Source organism: Thalassophryne amazonica, chromosome 16, assembly GCF_902500255.1.
Source record: "Thalassophryne amazonica chromosome 16, fThaAma1.1, whole genome shotgun sequence".
NCBI lineage: Eukaryota > Metazoa > Chordata > Actinopteri > Batrachoidiformes > Batrachoididae > Thalassophryne > Thalassophryne amazonica.
Window position 1 is genome coordinate 18,267,847 of NC_047118.1, and position 26,418 is coordinate 18,294,264.

General features: G+C 43.8%; 1 protein-coding gene and 2 long non-coding RNA genes across 3 annotated transcripts; 2 read left to right on the top strand and 1 right to left on the bottom strand.

Moving 5' to 3' along the window:
• The first annotated feature begins 879 nt into the window (after positions 1-879).
• LOC117528356 (sphingosine 1-phosphate receptor 2-like) lies at positions 880-11,313 on the top strand. Its single transcript, XM_034190988.1, is given in 8 exon segments — positions 880-890; positions 4,217-4,221; positions 9,963-10,320; positions 10,323-10,373; positions 10,376-10,432; positions 10,435-10,553; positions 10,555-10,722; positions 10,724-11,313. Coding segments are annotated over 6 exon segments (1,062 nt in total). The 5' UTR covers positions 880-890; positions 4,217-4,221; positions 9,963-10,127; the 3' UTR covers positions 11,198-11,313.
• Positions 5,395-24,900, bottom strand: LOC117528358. Its single transcript, XR_004565744.1, has 3 exons — positions 24,758-24,900; positions 17,089-17,093; positions 5,395-5,405 (listed from the first exon to the last, which is right to left on the bottom strand). It is a non-coding gene; the product is annotated as an uncharacterized LOC117528358 (long non-coding RNA).
• On the top strand, positions 17,709-24,758 carry LOC117528357. The gene is made up of 4 exons (XR_004565743.1): positions 17,709-17,732; positions 22,298-22,304; positions 22,685-22,691; positions 24,501-24,758. It is a non-coding gene; the product is annotated as an uncharacterized LOC117528357 (long non-coding RNA).
• Positions 24,901-26,418: the final 1,518 nt, after the last annotated feature.

A 26,418-nucleotide genomic window follows, 5' to 3' on the forward strand; every position in this document is an offset into this window, starting at 1 on the left:
AGGCAAGAAAAGGAAGGATGCAAATGCAGAGCTCAGACACAGGTGGGACTCTGTCAAAGGGATTTACTGGGTTGACAAGCCAGGTTCCTCATGCAGACAGCAGGAAACAACACGCTGACCAGCAGTGAGGAGAAACAAACAAAACACAGATGACGTCATTTTAAAAATGGACTTTTGACCATTGTGAATCGATTTTCAATTATTAAGGATAAGAATCCTGATTCTGACATAAATCAATTTCATTACAGAGGCAGATCTAAGTTTCCTAGAAGGGGAACTTGACTAGGGGAGTGTGGGGGGCATGCCCCCCCCCCCAGGAAAATTTTGAAATTAAGGGTGCGTTTTCCTGCAATCTGTCAATTCATGCATGTATTTTGACCATATGGAACAGGTAATTGCTACAATTTTATTAACAAGGTGAGATGGATGATACATAAAAAAAATTATTCCATTTCTGACATCAGATGTCACAGTATTGTCGGATTAGAAAGACTAAATCAGCTTAGTTGTTGGGAAAGTGTAAGTACACGGACCCACAACAGGGGGCGCAAATGAACGGACAATGGAATAGGTCAAATAACAACACTTTACTGTTGCGAACGTGCACAACAAACACAACAGATTACACAATAGATCAAAGGTCAAATTACAAGGTGTCGTGTGGGCAGGCTCGAAGATAGGAGACGCCTGTCCAAAGCAGAACCGGAACCACACGATTTCCTCCGCCACCAGACCCCGGGAATACTGGAGCCGCCAAGTCCCGAACTCCCAGGTGGCCACTGCCTCCGCGTGTCGGACCTGGTACTGCTGGCGAGGAACAAAAACACAATTAAACGTGGGTGCGTCTGCACCCAGCAATCTGCACGGCAGGGAAGCTACCTCCACCTCTCGTTGGAGAAAAAGTCTGTTATCACTCACAAAAATCACAACAAAAAGGCTTTCTATCAAGCAGTCAGGCTGAGGATATTACCTTTCAGGTAGAACGATATCTCGGCAAAGAGGTGGAGATGACGTCTTGCTGATATACCGATGCAGATCAGATGAGTGGTGACAGCTGTCACAGGTGATGAGTGTCAGCTGTCACCCCGGCTGCTCCTGTGAGGCGGCAGCGCCCTCTGGTGCCTGGAGCCCGCACTCCAGGCAGGGTGCCCTCTGGTGGTGGTGGGCCAGCAGTACCTCCTCTTCAGCAGCCCACACAACATTAGTAACGTCATTTTACCAAGACTGACTTCAAATATGAGAAAATTCAGTATTTTTTATAAAATGTTTTGGTGGCTTTGTGTTGAGTTTTGTAAATGAGGAAGTGACCGACCTGAAAGCGCTTCATGTATTCAGAGCGGGTTTGCCATCTGGTGTTCAAGAGATGAAACTTCAGCCGCTGACCATAAACTTACAAAATCTAAGCTTGCAGATGTACCTACAGCAAATTGTACCACTAGTTTTGAGATCTGCACAATAAATGTTTTCAAAATTACATTGGCATCAATTTGACCAGTTAACACTCAGCCTAGGCTTGTGTGTCATACTGACAAAGTGAGGAACCTTGGGGTAATTTTTGATCCTACGTTGTCCTTTGACCTCCACATTAGAAATATTACGAGGACTGCTTTCGTCCACCTGCGATATATAGCGAAGATTCGTCCCATCTTGTCTATGGTGATGCTGAGACCCTGATTCATGCGTTTATCTCTTCTAGATTGGACTACTGCAATGTTCTATTTTCTGGTTTACCACATCCAGCATTAGGGCTCTCCAGTTGGTTCAAAATGCTGCAGCCAGACTTTTGACACGAAGCAGAAAGTTCGACCACATTACACTCATTTTGGCATCCCTTCACTGGCTTCCTGTCCCAGTGAGATCAGATTTTAAAGTTCTGCTACTAGTCTATAAAATTGTTCACGGACTGGCACCTCCCTACCTAGCTGACCTAATTAAACCTTACGTACCGGCCCGGGCTTTGCGTTCTCAGGGTGCAGGACTACTTTGTGTCTCTAGGGTGAATAAGAAGTCTGCGGGTCACAGAGCTTTCTCTATTGTGCCCCTGTTCTGTGGAATGATCTCCCTGCATCAATAAAACAGTCAGATTCTGTGGAGACTTTCAAGTCCAGACTTAAGACGCACTTCTTTTCCCTTTCATATGGCTAGCATACTGGTACAGTTTTGTTTTACGCTTTTTACTCTTTTAATTCATTTTATTAGTAAACAGAGCGTGCCATGGCCTCAACTTTACCTAAATTCTGGGTCTTTCAGTGAAGCTTAGGGCTAGTGGCCGGCGATCACCTTAGTATTTCTTCTTTTTTTCTTGTTGATTAATGCTAGCAAATTATACAGCATTTCTTGTCTTTCTGATGCCTGATTCTGTTTTTTCTCTCTGTTTAAGGCTGAGACCCTCCTGTCCTGTGCACCAACAGCATTTCTTTGATATTCATCCATGAATTGTTCTGTAATTTATGTTTGTAGCATGGCCCAAGCAGAGGGTCACCCCTTTGAGCTGGTCTTCTTGAGGTTTCTTCCTCAGAGGGAGTTTTTCCTTACCACTGTTGCTCTGGTTAGACCTTACCTGTGTGAAGCGCCTTGAGGCAACTCTGTTGTGATTTGGCGCTATATAAATAAAATAAATTGAATTGAAAATTGCATTATATCTTGTATATCTCAAAATTTGTTTGTCATTTGTATTTATTTTGATCAATGTTCTGTGTAGGCTCTCAGTTGTCCAGGTGGTTTCCATAGTAGAGAAGCTTGAATCTTCGACTGGACTGGGTTGCTTGATGCGAGGACGTTTTCGCTTCAAATCGCAAAAGCTTCCTCAGCTAAAATTCTTGCTCTGGAAGTCTGACTTCTGACTCTTGTAGAGAAGAATAAAACAGAAGCCAACAAAAGCTGGAGTTTTAAAGCTAACCAGACCCCCTCCTACTGAGAGGCAGACTGCTATAGGCTAGTGACTAAACAATAGCTCTAATTAGCAACTATTGTGCTCTAGTTAGCACACCTAATGACAGGACAGCTGTCCCTCTAATGATGGGATGGATGCCTTTCTGATGGCTCCCTTGATGACGTGAATGACTCATTACCATGAACAAAAGACTGAAACTCCTTTGACCTGAGTACCCATTGTAAACAGGGGATAAAGTGAGTCTCAGACCCCCTCCCCGGTTAAGGCTGGGTTTCAAACGTTCCACAAAGAATGCCTCCTTGACCCCTCTCTCAAACTATTTCTTCTCTCTGGCTAATATTTTAGCATGGCCCAAGCAGAGGGTCCCCCTTTGAGTCTGGTCTTCTTGAGGTTTCTTCTTCAGAGGGAGTTTTTTCTTACCACCGTTGCTCTGGTTAGACCTTACCTGTGTGAATTTTACATTTGCAAAGGACCCATTCAGAAACACATTGTATTTTTACACTTAAGTTTATATTGTGATATATACCATTACCATGAAGGGATTCAGTTTATACCGCGATATGAATTGTAGGTCATATTGTGCAGCCCTAGGTTCCACACTAACAACTAGGCAGGCAAGCAGAAAGTTGGAAATAGCACATCATATTTGGAGATATTAAGGTTTTGGCTGGCTCAGTCACATGGGGTGTGCAGCCAGTACATTCTGAGTGCCGGTCCCAAGCCCAGATAAAGGAGGAGGGTTGCATCAAAAGGGCATCTGGCGTAAAACAAGCCAACCCAACTATGCAGACTAAGAATCGAATTTCCATACTGGATCGGCTGAGGCCCGGGTTAACAATGTCTGCCACCGGTGCTGATGCCCCAACAGGGTGCCGGTGGAAATTAGGCTACTTCTGGGTGAAGACAATGAAGAAGAGGCAGAGAACGTTTCCACAAACAGCGGGGAGAAGAAGAAAACTAGAAGGGTGGAAATGAAAGTGGGGACTTTGAATGTTGGTAGTATGACTGGTAAAGGGAGAGAGCTGGCTGATATGATGGAGAGGAGAAAGGTAGATATATTGTGTGTGCAAGAGACCAAGTGGAAGGGAAGTAACAGCAGAGCATCGGCGGTGTTGTACCATGGTGAGGACAGGAAGAGAATGGGTGTTTGGGTCATTTTAAAGGAAGAGTATGTTAAAAGTGCGTTGGAGGTTCAGCGAGTGTCTGACAGGGTGATGAGTGTGAAGTTGGAAATTGAAGGGGTGATGATGAATATCATCAGTGCATATGCCCCACAGGTAGGTTGTGAGATGAAGGAGAAAGAAGATTTCTGGAGTGTGTTAGATGAGGTGGTGGAGAGTGTGCCCAAGCATGAAAGAGTGGTGATAGGAGCAGACTCCAATAGGCATGTTGGTGAAGGGAACAGAGGTGACGAGGAGTAATGGGTAGATATGGTATCAAGGATAGGAATGGGGAAGGACAGATGATAGTTGATTTTGCAAAAAGGATGGAAATGGCTGTGGTGAATACCTACTTTAAGAAAAGGGAGGACCACAGGGTAACATATAAAAGTGGGAGGAAGGTGCACACAGGTGGACTACATTCTTATAGGAGATGCAAGCTAAAAGAAATCAGAGACTAAAGGTGGTGGCAGGAGAGAGTGTCATTAGACAGCATAGGATGGTTGTTTGTAGGATGACTTTAGAGGTGAAGAAGAGAGTGAGAGCTCAACAAAGGATCAGATGGTGGAAGCTGAAGGAGGAAGACTGTTGTGTGAAATTCAGCAAGCAGGTGAGAGAAGCACTGGTTGGAGGGGAAGCAATTTTGGACACTGGAAAAGTACTGCAGATGTGGTGAGGGAGACAGCTAGGACAATACTGGGTATGACATCTGCACAGTGGGAAGGAAGACAAGGAGACTTGGTGGTGGAATGAAGAGGTCCAGGAAAGCATGAGGAGAAAGAGGTTGCGAAAAAGTTTTGGGATAGTCGGAGAGATGAAGAAAGTAGACAGGAGTACAAGGAGATGCGACGTAAGGCAAAAACAGAAGTGGCAAAAGCGAAGGAAAAGGCATATGCAAGCTGTACAAGAAGTTGAATAGTAAGGAAGGAGAAAAGGACTTGTATCGATTGGCCAGACAAAGGGACAGAGCTGGAAAGGATGCGCAGCAGGTTAGGGGTGGTAAAAGATGCACAGGGAATGTGCTGACAAGTGAGGGTGGAGGGATATTTTGAAGAGTGATGAATGAAGAAAAATGAGCAAGAGAAAAGGCTGGATGATGTGGTGAGTAAGTCAGGAAGTACAAGAGATTAGTAAGGAAGAAGTGAGGGCTGCTATGAAGAGGATGAAAAGTGGACAGTTGGTCCAGATGACATTCCAGTGGGGGCATGGAAATGTCGAGGAGAGACGGCAGTAGAGTTTCTAACCAGATTGTTTAATAAAATCTTGGAAAGTGAGAGGATGCCTGAGGAGTGGAGACGAAGTGTGCTGGTTCCTATTTTCAAGAACAAGGGTGATGTGCAGAGCTGCAATAACTACAGAGGCATAAAGTTGATCAACCACAGCATGAAGTTACGGGAAAGAGTAGTAAAAGCTAGACTTAGAAAACAGGTGAAGATCTGTGAGCAGCAATGGTTTCATGCAGAGAAAGAGCACTACAGATGCAATGTTTGCTCTGAGAATACTGTTGGAGAAGTATAGAGAAGGCCAGAAAGAGTTACATTGTGTGTTTGTGGACTTAGAAAAAGCTTATGATAGGGTGCCAAGAGAAGAGCTGTGGAATTGTATGAGGAAGTCTGGAGTGGCAGAGACGTATGTTAGGGTAGTGCAGGACATGTACAAGAACAGTGTGACAGCGGTAAGATCGCAGTAGGAATGACAGACTCATTCAAGGTGGAGGTGGGATTACACCAAGGATCAGCTCTGAGTCCTTTCTTGTTTGCAGTGGTGATGGACAGGTTGACGGATGAGATCAGACAGAAGTCCCCATGGACTATGATGTTTGCAGATGACATTGTGATCTGCAGTGAGAGTAGAGAGCAAGTTGAGTCTAGTCTGGAGAGGTGGAGATATGCTTTGGAGAGAAGGGGAATGAAAGTCAGTAGAAGCAAGACTGAGTACATGTGTGTGAATGAGAGGGAGCCCAGTGGAATAGTGCAGTTACAAGGAGTAGAATGGTGAAAGTAGATGAGTTTAAATATTTGGGGTCAACTGTTCAAAGTAATGGAGAATGTGGTAAAGAGGTGAAGAAGAGAGTGCAGGCAGGTGGAGTGGGTGGAGAAAGGACAGGAGTGATTTGTGACCGAAGAATATCAGCAAGAGTGAAGGAAGATAAGAGACGTCCTCCAAAGCAGAACCGGAACCACACGATTTCCTCCGCCACCGAACCCCGGAATACTTGAGCCGCCAAGTCCTGAACACCCAGGTGGCCACTGCCTCCGCTTGTCGGATCTGGGACTGCTGGCGAGGAACAAAAACGTTAGATGTGGGTGCGTGTGCACCCAGCAACACGTATGGTGGGAATGCCACCTCCACCTCTCGTCGAAAAAAGAAACAGAATATCTGCTGTCCAACACACACAAGCAATAGATATTCCTGTCAGAGAATCAACAGTCAGCTGAGATCGGTACCTCCTTGGTAGAGCGATATCTCGGCAGAGAAGTGGAGATGACGTCTTGCAGATATACCGCTGCGGATCAGATGATTGGTAACAGTTGTCGTAGGTGACAGCTGTCACCCCGCTCCCTGTGAGATGGCAGCGCCTCTGGTGCCGGAGCCCGCACTCCAGGCAGGGTGCCCTCTGGTGGTGGTGGGCCAGCAGTACCTCCTCTTCAGCGGCCCACACAACACAGGCTGGGATTTGAACCAAGGATCCACTGGTCTCAAGCCCAATGCTTAATCACTAGACCATCACCTCCCAGATCCAGGTGTTCAGAGTACAAAGTGTGATGCTGATGTGATATTTTCAGAATGTCAACAGAGCAGAATAGCGAAATGACTCCGTTGTTCAATAACCGATGAAATGTGACTGCTGCTTCTGTGTTCCGGTGGTAACTGTCAATGCAGCAAGTCTTTTGCAAGAACTGTGAATCCAGTAAACAGTGACAGAACAGGAAGTCCCACTAATTATTTCCATTTTGTTGTTTTGGTTTTTTAAAATCCCATATTGCTATAACGTCATCTTTTACATTGACGGAACAGGACGTTCCGCTAATTATTTCCATTTCGGTGTTTTGGTTTTTTAAAATCCCATATTGCTATAACGTCATCTTTTACATTGACGGAACAGGAAGTTCCGCTAATTATTTCCATTTTGTTGTTTGGTTTTTTAAAATCCCATATTGCTATAATGTCATCTTTTACATCGATGGAACAGGAAGTTCTGCTAATTATTTCCATTTTGTTGTTTTTTTAAATACTATATTGCTATAACATCATCTTTTACATCGACGGAACAGGAAGTCCCGCTAATTATTTCCATTTCGTTGTTTTGTTTTTTTTTTTAAATCTCATATTGTTATAATGTCATCTTTTACATCGACAGAACAGGAAGTTCTGCTAATTATTTCCATTTCGTTGTTTTTTTTTTGCTATATTGTTATAATGTCATCTTTTACATCGATGGAACAGGAAGTTACGCTAATTATTTCCATTTCATTGTTTTGGTTTTTTTAAATGCTATATTGCTATAACGTCATCTTTTTTTGACCGTTGGGTTTTACATATTATTGTATGGCCTTGCCTTACAATATAAAGTGCCTTGGGGCAACTGTTTGTTGTGATTTGGCGCTATATAAAAAAATGATTGATTGATTTTACATCGACAGAACAGGAAGTTCTGCAAATTATTTCCATTTCGTTGTTTTTTTTTTAATGCTATATTGCTAAATGTCATCTTTTACATCGATGGAACAGGAAGTTACGCTAATTATTTCCATTTCATTGTTTTGGTTTTTTTTAAATCCCATATTGCTATAACGTCATCTTTTACATTGACGGAACAGGAAGTTCCGCTAATTATTTCCATTTTGTTGTTTTGGTTTTTAAAATCCCATATTGCTATAACGTCATCTTTTACATTGACGGAACAGGAAGTTCCGCTAATTATTTCCATTTTGTTTTGGTTTTTTTAAATCCCATATTGCTATAACGGCATCTTTTACATCGATGGAACAGGAAGTTCTGCTAATTATTTCCATTTCGTTGTTTTTTTAAATACTATATTGCTATAACATCATCTTTTACATCGACGGAACAGGAAGTCCCGCTAATTATTTCCATTTCGTTGTTTTTTTTAATGCATATTGTTATAATGTCATCTTTTACATCGATGGAACAGGAAGTTACGCTAATTATTTCCATTTCATTGTTTTGGTTTTTTAAATGCTATATTGCTATAATGTCATCTTTACATCGACAGAACAGGAAGTTCTGCAAATTATTTCCATTTCGTTGTTTTTTTTTTAATGCTATATTGCTATAATGTCATCTTTACATCGATGGAACAGAAGTTCCGCTAATTATTTCCATTTCGTGTTTTTTTTTTTAAATGCTATATTGCTATAACGTCATCTTTTACATCGACAGAACAGGAAGTCCTGCAATTATTTCCATTCATTGTTTGGTTTTTTAAAATCCCATATTATTATAACGTCATCTTTTACATTGACAGAACAGGAAGTTCTGCTAATTATTTCCATTTCATTGTTTTTTTTTTAAAATGCTATGTTGCTATAACGTCATCTTTTACATCGATATAACAGGAAGTTCCCTAATTATTTCCATTTCATTTTTGGTTTTTTAAAATCCCATATTGCTATAACGTCATCTTTTCATTGACGGAACATGGAAGTTCCGCTAATTATTTCCATTTTGTGTTGTTTTTTTTAAATGCTATATTGCTGTAACGTCATCTTTTACGTCAACGGAACAGGAAGTCCTGCTAATTATTTCCATTTTGTTGTTTTGTTTTTTTAAACCCCATATTGCTATAACGTCATCTTCTACATTGACAGAAACAGGAAGTTCTGCTAATTATTTCCATTTCATTGTTTTTTTTAAATGCTATATTGCTATAACGTCATGTTTTACATCGACGGAACAGGAAGTCCGCTAATTATGTCCATTTTGTTGTTTGTTTTTTAAACCCCATATTGCTAGAACGTCACTCTTTTACATTGACAGAACAGAAGTTCTGCTAATTATTTCCATTTCGTTTTTTTTTTATGCTATATTGCTATAACGTCATCTTTTACGTCAACAGAACAGGAAGTCCTGCTAAGTATTTCCATTTTGTTGTTTTGTTTTTTTAAAACCCCATATTGCTATAACGTCATCTTTTACATAATTTAACAAGCTCTCTGTCTTTGACTCCACCCACACGTGCTGCTTCCTGTATTGTAGAATGTCATGTGACGCTTTCTGTCACATGACTTAAAACATTTTCATTACTGTTTTTAGAAATAAGGCTTTTTTTTTAATTGCCAGGAAAAAACACATCATGGGAGCAAAAAACTTTGGGTGATATTTAACAGTGTTTTCTCTTTCTTCTTCTTTTTTTTTTTTTTTTTGAAAAAATACCATATTTTGAATTCGCTATTTTAATTTGCGCTATTTGGAAGGTGATGGAAGCCCATCCCAGTCTCATGGTAGTTCGTGGCAGAATTACGAAAAAGTACATTAAGCTAGGGTCTCATGTTGGGGAGACGAAAATGCAGCGCTTTTCGTTACGGAGGCATGCATTAATTACTGTGGCGTGACGGGGGTCTGGGGGGTGTGGTTATGGTTAGAGTTAGGAGAAACGGAAGATTCTAAATAGCAAAATAACAAAACAATTGTCAGAAAAATGGGGCGCTTTTGTGATGGGGCATGAAAGAAAAGTGTGAGACGGAGCTGGGAAACCCGACAAGTGCGGTTGTTCAAATGGAGAAATAATTCAGTGCATTGATACTTGGAGCATGTTGCTGCATTATTCATTAATCAATCGACTGTCATTTCTTTGTGTGTGTGTGGTGTGTGTGTGTGTGTGTGTGTGTGTGTGTGTGTGTGTGTGTTGTGTGTGTGTGTGTGTGTGTGTGTGTGTATGTGTGTAGGTGACCCACATACAGCCCCTGAGACGTGACCGCGGGGCAGCCAGTCTCCTGCTCGGTCTGGACCCTCCTTTAAGAGGCGATGATTATCAGTGAAGAAGGTCTGCTCAACCCTGCTGTGTGAATGAATCTTTGCCGTAAGCCAACGTGCTCTGCCACGCTGTCGCCATGAAGAGCAAGTATTCCCAGTACTACAACAGGAGTCTGATCCAGTACTACTATGCCATTGCAAAGGACATGACCAACCAGGAGCTGGAGGAACGCATTTCCAGGAAACAGGGGCTCACCGTCCTCAACGTGGTCATCGTGGTCCTCTGCAGCATCATCATCCTGGAGAATCTCCTCGTCCTCCTCGCCGTGTGCCGAACAAGAAGTTTCACTCTGCCATGTTCTTCTTCATCGGCAACCTGGCGTTTCCGACCTGCTGGCGGGCTCCGCCTACATTGCCAACATCTTCTTCTCAGGGTCGAAGACCTTGAGCTGGTGCCAGTGCAGTGGTTCATCCGTGAGGGGACGGCGTTCATCGCTCTGGCGGCTTCGGTTTTCAGCTTGCTGGCGATAGCGATCGAGCGCTACATTGCCATCACTAAAGTTCAAGGTGTACGGCTCCACCAAAACGTGCCGCATGTTCCTTCTCATCGGGGCTTGCTGGGTCACCTCCATCCTGCTGGGGGGGCTCCCGATCATTGGCTGGAACTGCATCAACAGCCTCGCCGAGTGCTCGGCGGTGTTGCCGCTCTACTCCAAGTGGTACATCCTTTTGTGTGGTGACCATCTTCAGCCTCATATTGCTCTCCATCCTCATCCTCTACGTGAGGATCTATTTGATTGTGCGCTCCAGCCACCAGGAGGCGACCAACTCGCAAGCGTATTCCCTTTTAAAAACAGTCACGATAGTGCTGGGTGTCTTCATCATGTGTTGGCTGCCTGCTTTCACCATCCTCCTACTAGATACGTTCTGCAGGAAGCAGTCCTGCCCCATCCTCGCCAAAGCAAACATCTTTTTTCGGCTTGCCACTCTGAACTCAGCACTTAATCCAGTGATCTACACGCTGCGCAGCAAAGACATGCGGAAGGAGTTCCTGCGACTGCTGTGCTGCTGGGGGGTGCTGCATAGCGGCCGGCCCGCTGAGCGATGCCTCATGCCGCTAAAGAGCTCCAGCTCTCTGGAGCACTGCACCAACAAACACGAACACCAGACTACACCCATCATGCAAGACTGCACAACCTGCGTGTGACACCAGCTGAAACGCATCAAGAGCGCGTGTGCATGAGAGGGACAAAGGAGACGTGCATGTGCATGATATCTGGTAGCAAAGCTGTGATCAGGCAAAGATATTTAAAAGAAAAAAAAAAATAGCCAGAGGTCTCTGGCACAGCTGTGATGACGACTCAATTTATGGTGACATATTCAGACTTGTGCTTTTCATAGGTACTCTCATTAATTATTACTGAGTTGCAAACTACTTTCATATATTCATTCACAGGTCAACTGGTTTTTGTTTTGATTTTCACTCATATGAGCCACTATCAAAAGCCAAAAAACAGAAATGTAAGTTTTATATATATATATATATATATATATATATATATATATATATATATATAAAACTTAAAAGTGTTCTGGGGCTTTTGTTGTCTGGACAACAACGACCAAAATTCATTTTGTCCACTTGATGTCACCGTTATAGTGTTTTGAGCATTTTGATACACTAAGGGCCCTATCTTGACAGTCTATGGCACATGCTGAAAGTACGAAGCAGAAGCCCATTTGGGGCTTCTTCTACCCCACGTTGCTGTTTCAAGAGCGCATAACCTGAGCGCAAAGTAGGGCACAGTGCATAAAGGGGTTATATTCTGTCATTTAACTAATTAAGGATGTTTTTTTGGATCAGTCAGAGTGTCATCTGTGATAATCTTTAAGAGCCGGAGGGCAGTGGAACATGGCGTTCTGCTTTTCAATGACATAGCCAAGCGAGAGGTTCTCTGGGTAAATTCACGTATCTGTGTGTCACACATCACAGCATGTGAGCAGAGAGCAGTCACCAAAGCTCCCTGGTATTTTACATTTGTGTTTACTTTTATTTTGTTTAATTATTGTTTTCAGTTCAGTTCATTATGTGTACAAGCAGATTGTATGTGTATCAGGTCCCAGCCTGTAAGTTGTGTCTTATTATTGCACTGCTTAAGAAGCAGGAAGACTCTGTGTTCAGGTCTCAGTATCATCGTTTCTGCTGCCTAATGATAGCAATGCACCTGCACCTGAGTACATCTGATGTGAAGACCAACATACCCATGAGCACACAGATGAGCTCAAGTTATTTTCTGAAGTAATTGCTTCTTTTGTTGTCTTTCAGTGTTTTGAAACAGCGAATAATTTCCTGAAATGGTTCATTTAAAGTAACAACACTGATTCATGTTCAAAAGCAACTGTTTCGTTTCGGGGGGGTTTGAGCATTTGAAACAGCGAATCATTTTTTGAAACAACTGCTTCATCCCAGTATGAGAGACAGAGACATTTAACTGAAAATCAACTGTGTTTTTTGCAACACCTAAACTCTGAAACAATGCAAACCTTAGAAAGTTGCACTTTGTAAATTTGTAGATGTTCTGAAATTCCCTTTCTTTGTGAAACCAGGAGATTGCACTCAGCAATACAATCCACAGAAACCAAACGATGATCACTGCTCCCTTGACAAACACCAGGCCTATATTACTCCCTATATAACCACGCTTTTACAATTTGATTACTCCGACAAACTTACATAACCTGCTCACATTTAATGCATGAAATTCTAACTCATAAGTGCTAACGTGTGAAATAATACACCTCCATCCTCAATCGCTAACACCCCCTCCCTCATTTGTGATCATAATCTTTCTCCCTCTCACCTCCACTGTTGACTTTCTCTTATCTTAACAGTTTCCTTTGAGGAAGGCCCTAATCGGAAAGAACATTTCCGAAAGTGAGTTGGCACTGGTGAATTTCACTCTGACAGCTGTCCATCAGCTCTGACTATGACGGAGTGAAGTCCTAACGTCTCTGTTTGAGGCCTCCTCTTGGGGAATTTGGCTGAATGTACGTATGAAGTTTTCGGGGCAAGCGCTCCATTATCGACAGTATTATTGATCATCGTTTTGAATTCCCACATTATTGACAAGTCAGAGAGAGAGAGAGAGAGAGAGACCTACAGGATGGGCCACTCTTAATGTTAAGCCCTAAACAAACAGCGCCACAATCAACAACGTTTTGAACGTTCTGGGGTGAACTGCCGGCCATATGATCAACATTCCATCAACCTTTCACCCCACCCCAGGAAATCTGGGGAAGGTTTCAAAGAAACTCCCACCAGGTCAGTTTCACCCCCATTGTCCTCCGACACAGTGGCCACCTCAGTCACCCGTTAGAGGTCCTGTTTTTCCGTAACCTTCACCCGCACACATTAAAAACTTTGCTTTCCCTCAGTTGACTTTGACATTTAATTGGCCAAGTAAAAATAGTGAAAAGCACTTGGCAGCTTCAGTGATATTTACGTTCCCCATTTAAAAAAAATGAAACAGGTCTTTTATACCACTATGTATGACTTCATTGCTTTGCCTAAATGATTTTTATACATGTATAACTATGTATGTTTGTAAGTATGTATGTATCTGTACAGTATTTGGTCGTATGAAATGTCTTGTGTGCAATAGCCTTATTTTTGTTGTTGTTTTTGTGGTCCAGTAGCACGCTGCCTCAGTTAAATCGGTACAGTCGAAACACTAATAGAGGTACATAAACATTTTTTGTTAACTGCATTCTTTTTTATATACATATATATATAAAATAAATGACTTGCCAAACAATGTTTTTGTGTGACTGTCTTGCAAACAGCAAATACTCAAACATTTAATTGTAGCTGCATCTTATTATCTGCAGGTCCTGAGACGCCTCGCTCTTGTGCCTACATCTGAGAAGTACTCAAAATGAAGCATTTAATCCAAACATGCTCTGACAAGGCCAGAAAACCACCTGCTTCAACACGAAAACCTGAAATTGTGCTTGCAAATATCGCTCTGCTGTTAATCGTGGTTTCTAACCTAATAAAGTTTTGTCATTGCCAAAGGCGAAAGCAACGCAGCTCTGTCATGGGACCGATGGAGGGTAAAACCAGGGTGTGGTGAAGAATGTCTATTTCTATGTTAGTTTCTCTGAGAGAAGTCATAAAGAAAGGCCCCAGGAGAGGTTTTTGGTGAAGGGGGGATGAGCTGAGACCGAAGAGTGGCCGTGGAGAGTTGGGTCTGTTTCCTGTCAGACATCCAGAATTCCGGAGTGAGAACACTGCCTGAATCAGCCCCAGGAGGCCATGCTGCTGGGAAGTCGGCCAAGTGTTTCCAGTGCCCTGCAGGATATGACATCAGACTCAGAAACCTGTAGGTGAAGTCGCATATACAAAAAAAAACATTTGAAGGTAAACAAAGGCACGTCGATTTCTGCAAAAGCAGCTTTGCTAATCTTGCAAAGGATCAAATACATCATGTATGTGAAATGATACAAAACAGCACGCCTATGCATACGTGCAAGAAAAAGAATATATGTAATGGAGTATCTGGTATGAGAATAGACCGCAACAAACTGCATCCATATGGAACTTGCGTCACAGCTCAGCTCATACATTTTTATGTATCGCTTATAAATGTGGTCACTGTGGGTTTTCATACAAAACATGACAAGCAGGTTCCTGACCAACATCTGTCAACCTGAGAAAGCCACAGTTTTCACACAAGCGGTGTTAGAGTGCCACCTTATGGTGGGAAAGTTATTTTCCCCTATTCATCTCAAATTGTTTCAAAAGTAGAAAAATAAAGCAATTCATCAAATATAGTTTGCTAGTACTGAGATGGACCCCCTTTTTGCCTTCAGAGCTGCCTTAATTCTTTGTGGCATAGGTGAGAGGTTGGTCCATATTAACGTGATGGCATCACGTAGTCGCCCATTCAACCAGTCTGCCCATTCTCCTCTGACATCAACAAGGCATTTTCATCCACACAACTGCTGCTCACTGGATATCTTCTCTTTTTTGGACTATTGCCTGTAAACTCTAGAGATGGCTGTGCGTTAAAATCCCGGTAGATCAGCCTGTCTGGCACCAACAACCATACCTCCTTCAAAGTCACTTAAACCCCCTTTCTTTCCCATTCTGATGGCCAGTTTGAACTTAAGCAAATCGTCCTTGTCACAGCAAGATGCCTAAATGCATTGATTTGCTGCCATGTGATTGGCTGATTAGCTATTTGTGTTAAGCAATCGAGCAGGTATACCTAATAGGGTGACCAATGAGTGTGAGAATATACGTATATACGTATATATATATATATATATATATATATACATACACACACACACATATATACAGCTGTGCTCAAAAGTTTACATAGTTTTTAGTTTTTTGGCAATTTTTAGAGAACATGAATGATAACACAAAAACTTTTTTTTCCCCACTCGTGGTTAGTGGTTGGGTGCAGCCATTTATTGTCAAACATATTAGGTCTGGAGGCAAGAAAAGGAAGGATGCAAATGCAGAGCTCAGACACAGGTGGGACTCTGTCAAAGGGATTTACTGGGTTGACAAGCCAGGTTCCTCATGCAGACAGCAGGAAACAACACGCTGACCAGCAGTGAGGAGAAACAAACAAAACACAGATGACGTCATTTTAAAAATGGACTTTGACCATTGTGAATCGATTTTCAATTATTAAGGATAAGAATCCTGATTCTGACATAAATCAATTTCATTACAGAGGCAGATCTAAGTTTCCTAGAAGGGGAACTTGACTAGGGGAGTGTGGGGGGCATGCCCCCCCCCCCAGGAAAATTTTGAAATTAAGGGTGCGTTTTCCTGCAATCTGTCAATTCATGCATGTATTTTGACCATATGGAACAGGTAATTGCTACAATTTTATTAACAAGGTGAGATGGATGATACATAAAAAAAATTATTCCATTTCTGACATCAGATGTCACAGTATTGTCGGATTAGAAAGACTAAATCAGCTTAGTTGTTGGGAAAGTGTAAGTACACGGACCCACAACAGGGGGCGCAAATGAACGGACAATGGAATAGGTCAAATAACAACACTTACTGTTGCGAACGTGCACAACAAACACAACAGATTACACAATAGATCAAAGGTCAAATTACAAGGTGTCGTGTGGGCAGGCTCGAAGATAGGAGACGCCTGTCCAAAGCAGAACCGGAACCACACGATTTCCTCCGCCACCAGACCCCGGGAATACTGGAGCCGCCAAGTCCCGAACTCCCAGGTGGCCACTGCCTCCGCGTGTCGGACCTGGTACTGCTGGCGAGGAACAAAAACACAATTAAACGTGGGTGCGTCTGCACCCAGCAATCTGCACGGCAGGGAAGCTACCTCCACCTCTCGTTGGAGAAAAAGTCTGTTATCACTCACAAAAATCACAACAAAAAGGCTTTCTATCAAGCAGTCAGGCTGAGGATATTACCTTTCAGGTAGAACGATATCTCGGCAAAGAGGTGGAGATGACGTCTTGCTGATATACCGATGCAGATCAGATGAGTGGTGACAGCTGTCACAGGTGATGAGTGTCAGCTGTCACCCCGGCTGCTCCTGTGAGGCGGCAGCGCCCTCTGGTGCCTGGAGCCCGCACTCCAGGCAGGGTGCCCTCTGGTGGTGGTGGGCCAGCAGTACCTCCTCTTCAGCAGCCCACACAACATTAGTAACGTCATTTTACCAAGACTGACTTCAAATATGAGAAAATTCAGTATTTTTATAAAATGTTTTGGTGGCTTTGTGTTGAGTTTTGTAAATGAGGAAGTGACCGACCTGAAAGCGCTTCATGTATTCAGAGCGGGTTTGCCATCTGGTGTTCAAGAGATGAAACTTCAGCCGCTGACCATAAACTTACAAAATCTAAGCTTGCAGATGTACCTACAGCAAATTGTACCACTAGTTTTGAGATCTGCACAATAAATGTTTTCAAAATTACATTGGCATCAATTTGACCAGTTAACACTCAGCCTAGGCTTGTGTGTCATACTGACAAAGTGAGGAACCTTGGGGTAATTTTTGATCCTACGTTGTCCTTTGACCTCCACATTAGAAATATTACGAGGACTGCTTTCGTCCACCTGCGATATATAGCGAAGATTCGTCCCATCTTGTCTATGGTGATGCTGAGACCCTGATTCATGCGTTTATCTCTTCTAGATTGGACTACTGCAATGTTCTATTTTCTGGTTTACCACATCCAGCATTAGGGCTCTCCAGTTGGTTCAAAATGCTGCAGCCAGACTTTTGACACGAAGCAGAAAGTTCGACCACATTACACTCATTTTGGCATCCCTTCACTGGCTTCCTGTCCCAGTGAGATCAGATTTTAAAGTTCTGCTACTAGTCTATAAAATTGTTCACGGACTGGCACCTCCCTACCTAGCTGACCTAATTAAACCTTACGTACCGGCCCGGGCTTTGCGTTCTCAGGGTGCAGGACTACTTTGTGTCTCTAGGGTGAATAAGAAGTCTGCGGGTCACAGAGCTTTCTCTTATTGTGCCCCTGTTCTGTGGAATGATCTCCCTGCATCAATAAAACAGTCAGATTCTGTGGAGACTTTCAAGTCCAGACTTAAGACGCACTTCTTTTCCCTTTCATATGGCTAGCATACTGGTACAGTTTTGTTTTACGCTTTTTACTCTTTTAATTCATTTTATTAGTAAACAGAGCGTGCCATGGCCTCAACTTTACCTAAATTCTGGGTCTTTCAGTGAAGCTTAGGGCTAGTGGCCGGCGATCACCTTAGTATTTCTTCTTTTTTTCTTGTTGATTAATGCTAGCAAATTATACAGCATTTCTTGTCTTTCTGATGCCTGATTCTGTTTTTTCTCTCTGTTTAAGGCTGAGACCCTCCTGTCCTGTGCACCAACAGCATTTCTTTGATATTCATCCATGAATTGTTCTGTAATTTATGTTTGTAGCATGGCCCAAGCAGAGGGTCACCCCTTTGAGCCTGGTCTTCTTGAGGTTTCTTCCTCAGAGGGAGTTTTTCCTTACCACTGTTGCTCTGGTTAGACCTTACCTGTGTGAAGCGCCTTGAGGCAACTCTGTTGTGATTTGGCGCTATATAAATAAAAATAAATTGAATTGAAAATTGCATTATATCTTGTATATCTCAAAATTTGTTGTCATTTGTATTTATTTTGATCAATGTTTCTGTGTAGGCTCTCAGTTGTCCAGGTGGTTTCCATAGTAGAGAAGCTTGAATCTTCGACTGGACTGGGTTGCTTGATGCGAGGACGTTTCGCTTCAAATCGCAAAAGCTTCCTCAGCTAAAATTCTTGCTCTGGAAGTCTGACTTCTGACTCTTGTAGAGAAGAATAAAACAGAAGCCAACAAAAGCTGGAGTTTTAAAGCTAACCAGACCCCTCCTACTGAGAGGCAGACTGCTATAGGCTAGTGACTAAACAATAGCTCTAATTAGCAACTATTGTGCTCTAGTTAGCACACCTAATGACAGGACAGCTGTCCCTCTAATGATGGGATGGATGCCTTTCTGATGGCTCCCTTGATGACGTGAATGACTCATTACCATGAACAAAAGACTGAAACTCCTTTGACCTGAGTACCCCATTGTAAACAGGGGATAAAGTGAGTCTCAGACCCCCTCCCCGGTTAAGGCTGGGTTTCAAACGTTCCACAAAGAATGCCTCCTTGACCCCTCTCTCAAACTATTTCTTCTCTCTGGCTAATATTTTAGCATGGCCCAAGCAGAGGGTCACCCCTTTGAGTCTGGTCTTCTTGAGGTTTCTTCTTCAGAGGGAGTTTTTCCTTACCACCGTTGCTCTGGTTAGACCTTACCTGTGTGAATTTTACATTTGCAAAGGGACCCATTCAGAAACACATTGTATTTTTTACACTTAAGTTTATATTGTGATATATACCATTACCATGAAGGGATTCAGTTTATACCGCGATATGAATTGTAGGTCATATTGTGCAGCCCTAGGTTCCACACTAACAACTAGGCAGGCAAGCAGAAAGTTGGAAATAGCACATCATTATTTGGAGATATTAAGGTTTTGGCTGGCTCAGTCACATGGGGTGTGCAGCCAGTACATTCTGAGTGCCGGTCCCAAGCCCAGATAAAGGAGGAGGGTTGCATCAAAAGGGCATCTGGCGTAAAACAAGCCAACCCAACTATGCAGACTAAGAATCGAATTTCCATACTGGATCGGCTGAGGCCCGGGTTAACAATGTCTGCCACCGGTGCTGATGCCCAACAGGGTGCCGGTGGAAATTAGGCTACTTCTGGGTGAAGACAATGAAGAAGAGGCAGAGAACGTTTCCACAAACAGCGGGAGAAGAAGAAAACTAGAAGGGTGGAAATGAAAGTGGGGACTTTGAATGTTGGTAGTATGACTGGTAAAGGGAGAGAGCTGGCTGATATGATGGAGAGGAGAAAGGTAGATATATTGTGTGTGCAAGAGACCAAGTGGAAGGGAAGTAACAGCAGGAGCATCGGCGGTGTTGTACCATGGTGAGGACAGGAAGAGAAATGGTGTTTGGGTCATTTTAAAGGAAGAGTATGTTAAAAGTGCGTTGGAGGTTCAGCGAGTGTCTGACAGGGTGATGAGTGTGAAGTTGGAAATTGAAGGGGTGATGATGAATATCATCAGTGCATATGCCCCACAGGTAGGTTGTGAGATGAAGGAGAAAGAAGATTTCTGGAGTGTGTTAGATGAGGTGGTGGAGAGTGTGCCCAAGCATGAAAGAGTGGTGATAGGAGCAGACTCCAATAGGCATGTTGGTGAAGGGAACAGAGGTGACGAGGAAGTAATGGGTAGATATGGTATCAAGGATAGGAATGGGGAAGGACAGATGATAGTTGATTTTGCAAAAAGGATGGAAATGGCTGTGGTGAATACCTACTTTAAGAAAAGGGAGGACCACAGGGTAACATATAAAAGTGGAGGAAGGTGCACACAGGTGGACTACATTCTTTATAGGAGATGCAAGCTAAAAGAAATCAGAGACTATAAGGTGGTGGCAGGAGAGAGTGTCATTAGACAGCATAGGATGGTTGTTTGTAGGATGACTTTAGAGGTGAAGAAGAGAGTGAGAGCTCAACAAAGGATCAGATGGTGGAAGCTGAAGGAGGAAGACTGTTGTGTGAAATTCAGCAAGCAGGTGAGAGAAGCACTGGTTGGAGGGGAAGCAATTTTGGACAACTGGAAAAGTACTGCAGATGTGGTGAGGGAGACAGCTAGGACAATACTGGGTATGACATCTGCACAGTGGAAGGAAGACAAGGAGACTTGGTGGTGGAATGAAGAGGTCCAGGAAAGCATGAGGAGAAAGAGGTTGGCGAAAAAGTTTTGGGATAGTCGGAGAGATGAAGAAAGTAGACAGGAGTACAAGGAGATGCGACGTAAGGCAAAAACAGAAGTGGCAAAAGCGAAGGAAAAGGCATATTGCAAGCTGTACAAGAAGTTGAATAGTAAGGAAGGAGAAAAGGACTTGTATCGATTGGCCAGACAAAGGGACAGAGCTGGAAAGGATGCGCAGCAGGTTAGGGTGGTAAAAGATGCACATGGTAATGTGCTGACAAGTGAGGGTGGAGGGAATATTTTGAAGAGCTGATGAATGAAGAAAATGAGCAAGAGAAAAGGCTGGATGATGTGGTGAGAGTAAGTCAGGAAGTACAAGAGATTAGTAAGGAAGAAGTGAGGGCTGCTATGAAGAGGATGAAAAGTGGAAAGGCAGTTGGTCCAGATGACATTCCAGTGGGGGCATGGAAATGTCGAGGAGAGACGGCAGTAGAGTTTCTAACCAGATTGTTTAATAAAATCTTGGAAAGTGAGAGGATGCCTGAGGAGTGGAGACGAAGTGTGCTGGTTCCTATTTTCAAGAACAAGGGTGATGTGCAGAGCTGCAATAACTACAGAGGCATAAAGTTGATCAACCACAGCATGAAGTTACGGGAAAGAGTAGTAAAAGCTAGACTTAGAAAACAGGTGAAGATCTGTGAGCAGCAATATGGTTTCATGCAGAGAAAGAGCACTACAGATGCAATGTTTGCTCTGAGAATACTGTTGGAGAAGTATAGAGAAGGCCAGAAAGAGTTACATTGTGTGTTTGTGGACTTAGAAAAAGCTTATGATAGGGTGCCAAGAGAAGAGCTGTGGAATTGTATGAGGAAGTCTGGAGTGGCAGAGACGTATGTTAGGGTAGTGCAGGACATGTACAAGAACAGTGTGACAGCGGTAAGATGCGCAGTAGGAATGACAGACTCATTCAAGGTGGAGGTGGGATTACACCAAGGATCAGCTCTGAGTCCTTTCTTGTTTGCAGTGGTGATGGACAGGTTGACGGATGAGATCAGACAGAAGTCCCCATGGACTATGATGTTTGCAGATGACATTGTGATCTGCAGTGAGAGTAGAGAGCAAGTTGAGTCTAGTCTGGAGAGGTGGAGATATGCTTTGGAGAGAAGGGGAATGAAAGTCAGTAGAAGCAAGACTGAGTACATGTGTGTGAATGAGAGGGAGCCCAGTGGAATAGTGCAGTTACAAGGAGTAGAAGTGGTGAAAGTAGATGAGTTTAAATATTTGGGGTCAACTGTTCAAAGTAATGGAGAATGTGGTAAAGAGGTGAAGAAGAGAGTGCAGGCAGGGTGGAGTGGGTGGAGAAAGGTGACAGGAGTGATTTGTGACCGAAGAATATCAGCAAGAGTGAAGGGGAAAGTTTACAAGATAGTAGTGAGACCAGCTATGTTGTACCGGTTTAAAGATGGTGGCACTAACAAAAAGACAGGAGGTAGAGCTGAAGATGTTGAGATTCTCTTTGGGAGTGACGAGAATGGACAAGATTAGGAATGAACATATCAGAGGGACAGCTCAGGTGGGACGGTTTGGAGACAAAGTCAGAGAGGCGAGACTGAGATGGTTTGGACATGTGCAGAGGAGGGACCCAGGGTATATAAGGAGAAGGATGCTGAGGATGGAGCCACCAGGCAGGAGGAGAAGAGGGAGACCAAAGAGGAGGTTTATGGATGTGCTGAGGGGGGACATGCAGGTGGTTGGTGTGACAGAGGAAGATACAGAGGGCAGGGTGAGATGGAAACGATTTATCTGCTGTGGCGACCCCTAACGGGAACAGCTGAAAGACAAAGAAGAAGAAGCTTCTGGCCGGCAAGTTGTAACATAGCCATTTAATTTTTGGCTCAGCTCAAGAGGGGAGGGGGTTAACCCCCCCAACCCCATGGCCCCTTAGATCCGCCAGTGTGTTAAGAGGGAGTGCACACGGCGAGAGTAAGAGCTCACAGTATCGCTGTTACCTGGTTTACAAAAAAGTGCTGATATTTATAGACTTTCCCATTCAAATGAGTAGGAAAGTGTGTGCAAACATTTGACTGACAGTGTATAGATATAAATTTTGAAAACTGACCCTGTCCAACTACTTAAGGACCACATTGTCTCATGTTAATTCAAGTGATTTTCCCCATTCTTTTCTCATTTAGTTTTTCAAAAATACAAAAACATAAAAAAAATCCTTTACACCAACACATAGTGTCAGGGAGCAAGCTGAACGCTGGGACAGTGCACACTGAGAAACAAAACGAAGCAGCCAAGAAGGTGTACGGAAACATCTCTGCCAAATGCGGATCAGAAGTACCGAAGTCCCTGTGGGGAACACCACCAAAGAACCGCAGAGCTAAGGTTCTTTGGGACTTTAAATTCCAGACCGACAAACGGATGCTGGCCATGTAAACATCAGTGACTGACAAGCAACAGAAAAGAGTAGTCGTGGTAGATGTGGCAATGCAAAGTGACAGCAACATCAGAAAGAAGGAGCATGAGAAGACTGATGAGAAGTACTGGGGACTGAAGGAAGAACTAGAAAAGATAAGGAATATAAAGGCCACGGTGGTCTCAGTGGTAATAGTAGCTCTTGAGGCTGTGACCTCCAAATGGGAAAAAAATGGCTCCAGCCAATTCCAGGTTCAACATCTGAGGTTTCTGTCCAGAAGAGTGCAGCCCTAGGAACAGTGAAGACACTGAGCAGGACCCTCAAACTCCCAGGCCTCTGCTGGAGGATCCATTACACCACTACCCCAGAAGAGTGAGCAGGGGAAAAGAAATTATACATACAGTGAACAAAAATATAAATGGAACACTTTTGTTTTTGCTTCCATTTTTCACGAGCTGAACTCAGAGATCTAAAACATTTTCTATATACACAAAAGACCCATTTCTCTCAAATGTTGTTCACAAATCTGTCTAAATCTATGCTAGTGAGCACTTCTCCTTTGCCAAGTTAATCCATCTACCTCACAGGTGTGGCATATCAAGCTGCAGCATGATTACTGCACAGGTGTGCCTTAGGCTGGCCACAATAAAAGGTCATGTGTTGTGTGGGCCGCTGAAGAGGAGGTACTGCTGGCCCACCACCACAAGATGGCGCCCTGCTTGAAGTGCGGGCTTCAAGCACAGGGCGTTGGAGCGACCGGGAGTGACAGCTGTCACTCATCCAGAGTGCTCCCCCTGCTGACGTTGCTATGGAAACGAGCAGAGCCAAAAAGCAATCAGATCAGAGACAAAGGAGGCTGATCCGTGGAGAGTGTTTTCTCTGCAGCTCAACCGAGCACACACAGAGAGAATGCCCCAAACAGTCAAAACAGCAGCACTCGTCCTTAGAGACAGGGCTAAGGGTGGGTCACAATACCCACGCGGGGAGACCCCGAAAATCTGCACGTATCCCAGTCACAATCCTGAGTGGGGATCTAACCCTTCACGCCCCAGCACTGGTGGACACGGGGTCGGAGGGGAATCTGCTGGAAAGCAGATGGGCAAAGGAGGTTGGGCTCCCTCTAGTGGCCTTACTGTCACCATTGTCGGTGCGGGCACTAGATGGCACCCTTCTTCCACTAATCACACACCAGACACAGCCCGTGACTTTGGTTGTATCTGGGAATCACAGGGAGGAGATTGTGTTTTATGTAACACCTTCTACCTCCAGAGTGATTTTGGGTTTTCCATGGGTGTTAAAACACAATCCCCGGATTGATTGGCCGTCTGGGGTTGTGGTTCAGTGGAGCGAAACCTGCCACCGGGAGTGTTTAGGATCCTCGGTTCCACCCGGTGTGACAGCTAAGGAGGAGGTTTTAGTCCCCCCCAATCTGGCGGCGGTGCCAGCCGAGTACCATGACCTTGCTGACGTCTTCAGCAAGGATCTGGCACTCACGCTGCCCCCACACCATCCGTACGATTGTGCCATTGATTTGATACCGGGCGCTGAGTACCCGTCCAGCAGGCTGTACAACCTCTCACGTCCGGAACACGAATCAATGGAGACCTACATCCGGGACTCGTTAGCTGTCGGGTTGATCCGGAACTCCACCTCCCCGATGGGTGCTGGTTTCTTTTTTAACTAATCTTTTTTAACTAATTTTAACTCATCTGTAATTTTTCTTTGACCCCTACCCATACTGGCGTAGCGACCATACATTTTTGTGTAGGTCATCAAAGATTAGGGCTAGCAGCCAGTGATCAGATTAGTATTTTCTCTGCTTTCCTGTTGATTGAATGCTGATGAATTTTACCTTAAGGGTTGTTTTCTGGCTGACTGATTCTGCTTGTGTTCTCTCTGTCTGAGGTGCAGATAGCATTGCAGGATTGACAGCTACAGACCGCAGGGTGCCAGACTGACTGCAAGATGTCATGCCTGAAGCTGATGCAGCACACTGCAGTCTGCGTTTGGAATGGACTCTGCCGCTTAGAAAGACCCACTGATGGCACTGCTGAGACCTTCAATAGATGCTGGCCTGGCACCCCAGGGTGCCAGGCTGACCTCAGGATTCCCTGCCTGTTGCACCAATGACTGGAGGCCCTACTTGTGTTGGAAGCCCCATGTGTTGTGGAACTGGACACACTAAGATTCAAAATGGACTGCTTTTTAATTTCAATTAAGAAATATTTTTGTTGATCTTCTGCTTTTTTTCCTTTCTGTTTTCTGTTTCTTCTGTTTGTTAAGAAATTCTTGTAAAATTTGTAAAAACCTTCTAACTGTTATGCTGCGTTCACACCGGGCGCGATCAGACGCTACAAATTTGCGGGGGTCGCGTGGCAACGGACGCGTCTCCTTCGCCCGGTGTGTTGCTCTGCTTGGGTGGACTTTCGCTGCGAAAATTCGCCCCGGTGCGTCATCAAATAGGAGGAGCGTCCATTCCGCTCGCCGGCTCCGGTTGTCAGTCAAGTCATCATGACGGACCTTGATCACACGGAGCGAGTTGTGAAAAGCTCCCAATACAGAGAGTATCATTATTTACTGCAGGAGCTGCACCAAGATCGCGTCTCTACATCTGGAGTTGGTCCCCGGGCGCTGGACTGTGGCTGCCCACTGCTCCTACAAACATTGCAGCCTCATTTAGTTATGTCCACTTGCCTCTCTTTAACATAAAGAGCTCTTACAAATTTTGGATGTTGAACTCAAATTTACAAACCCGCTCAAGACTGTGGAGATGATAGTGGACTTCAGGAGGAACCCCCCCATCCTCAACAGCACTGTGCCTACTGTGGACACATTCTGGTACCTGGGATCAACCATCTCCTGGGATCTGAATTGGACCTCCCTCATAGACTCCATGAGGAAAAAGCCTCAGCTAAGGATGTACTTCCTCAGATAGCTCAGAGAGTTCAACATGTCCCAGGAACTGCTCATCATCTTCTACACATTCATCATCCAGTCTGTCCTGTGCATCTCCATCTCCGTTTGGTTTATTTTATTTCCACATTTTTACTGTGAATTATTCAGTGTTTAGTGTATTGATACATGCTTGTACAGAGAGAGTACAGTTCAGTCAATTTCCTTGTATTCTTGTAGATACTTGGTGAATAAAGGCTATTCTGAATCTGATATCTGAATTCAAACACCTCTTGAAAAGAAACAGGAAAAGTGACGTGAAGTTGGTTAAGTTAAGTACACACCATCACCTGACCTACTTCTGACTTTTACACGGACGCTTCTTGTTCTCTTCTTACTTCCCAGTGCCTGTTCCTGGTCGTAGCCCATCCTCAGGTGAGGAACATAGTCTGGGTCAGGTGGATCATCATTCGATACCCCTACATGGATGAAAAAACTTTGGATTTGTTTACAGAGTTGATGGACGATAAATGCAAAATATTCTTATAACCTGAACAAATAATAATATTACCTTCAGATTTTTAACTTCACCTTCACAGATTTGATTCTTTTTTCCACTTTTAAATAGTGTTGTGGGCTGGGGTGTTTGGCTGGCTTGGTTTTTGTTTTCTGTTTCTCCCACCAGGTGGTATGCATTCAGGACTGAGTGGCTGAGCATCAGGACCTCACCCTGAACACCTGAGGCTTGTTTTCACGTGCAGGTCATCATGGTGTATGGTGTATTTTGTCTTGATCAGAGATTGC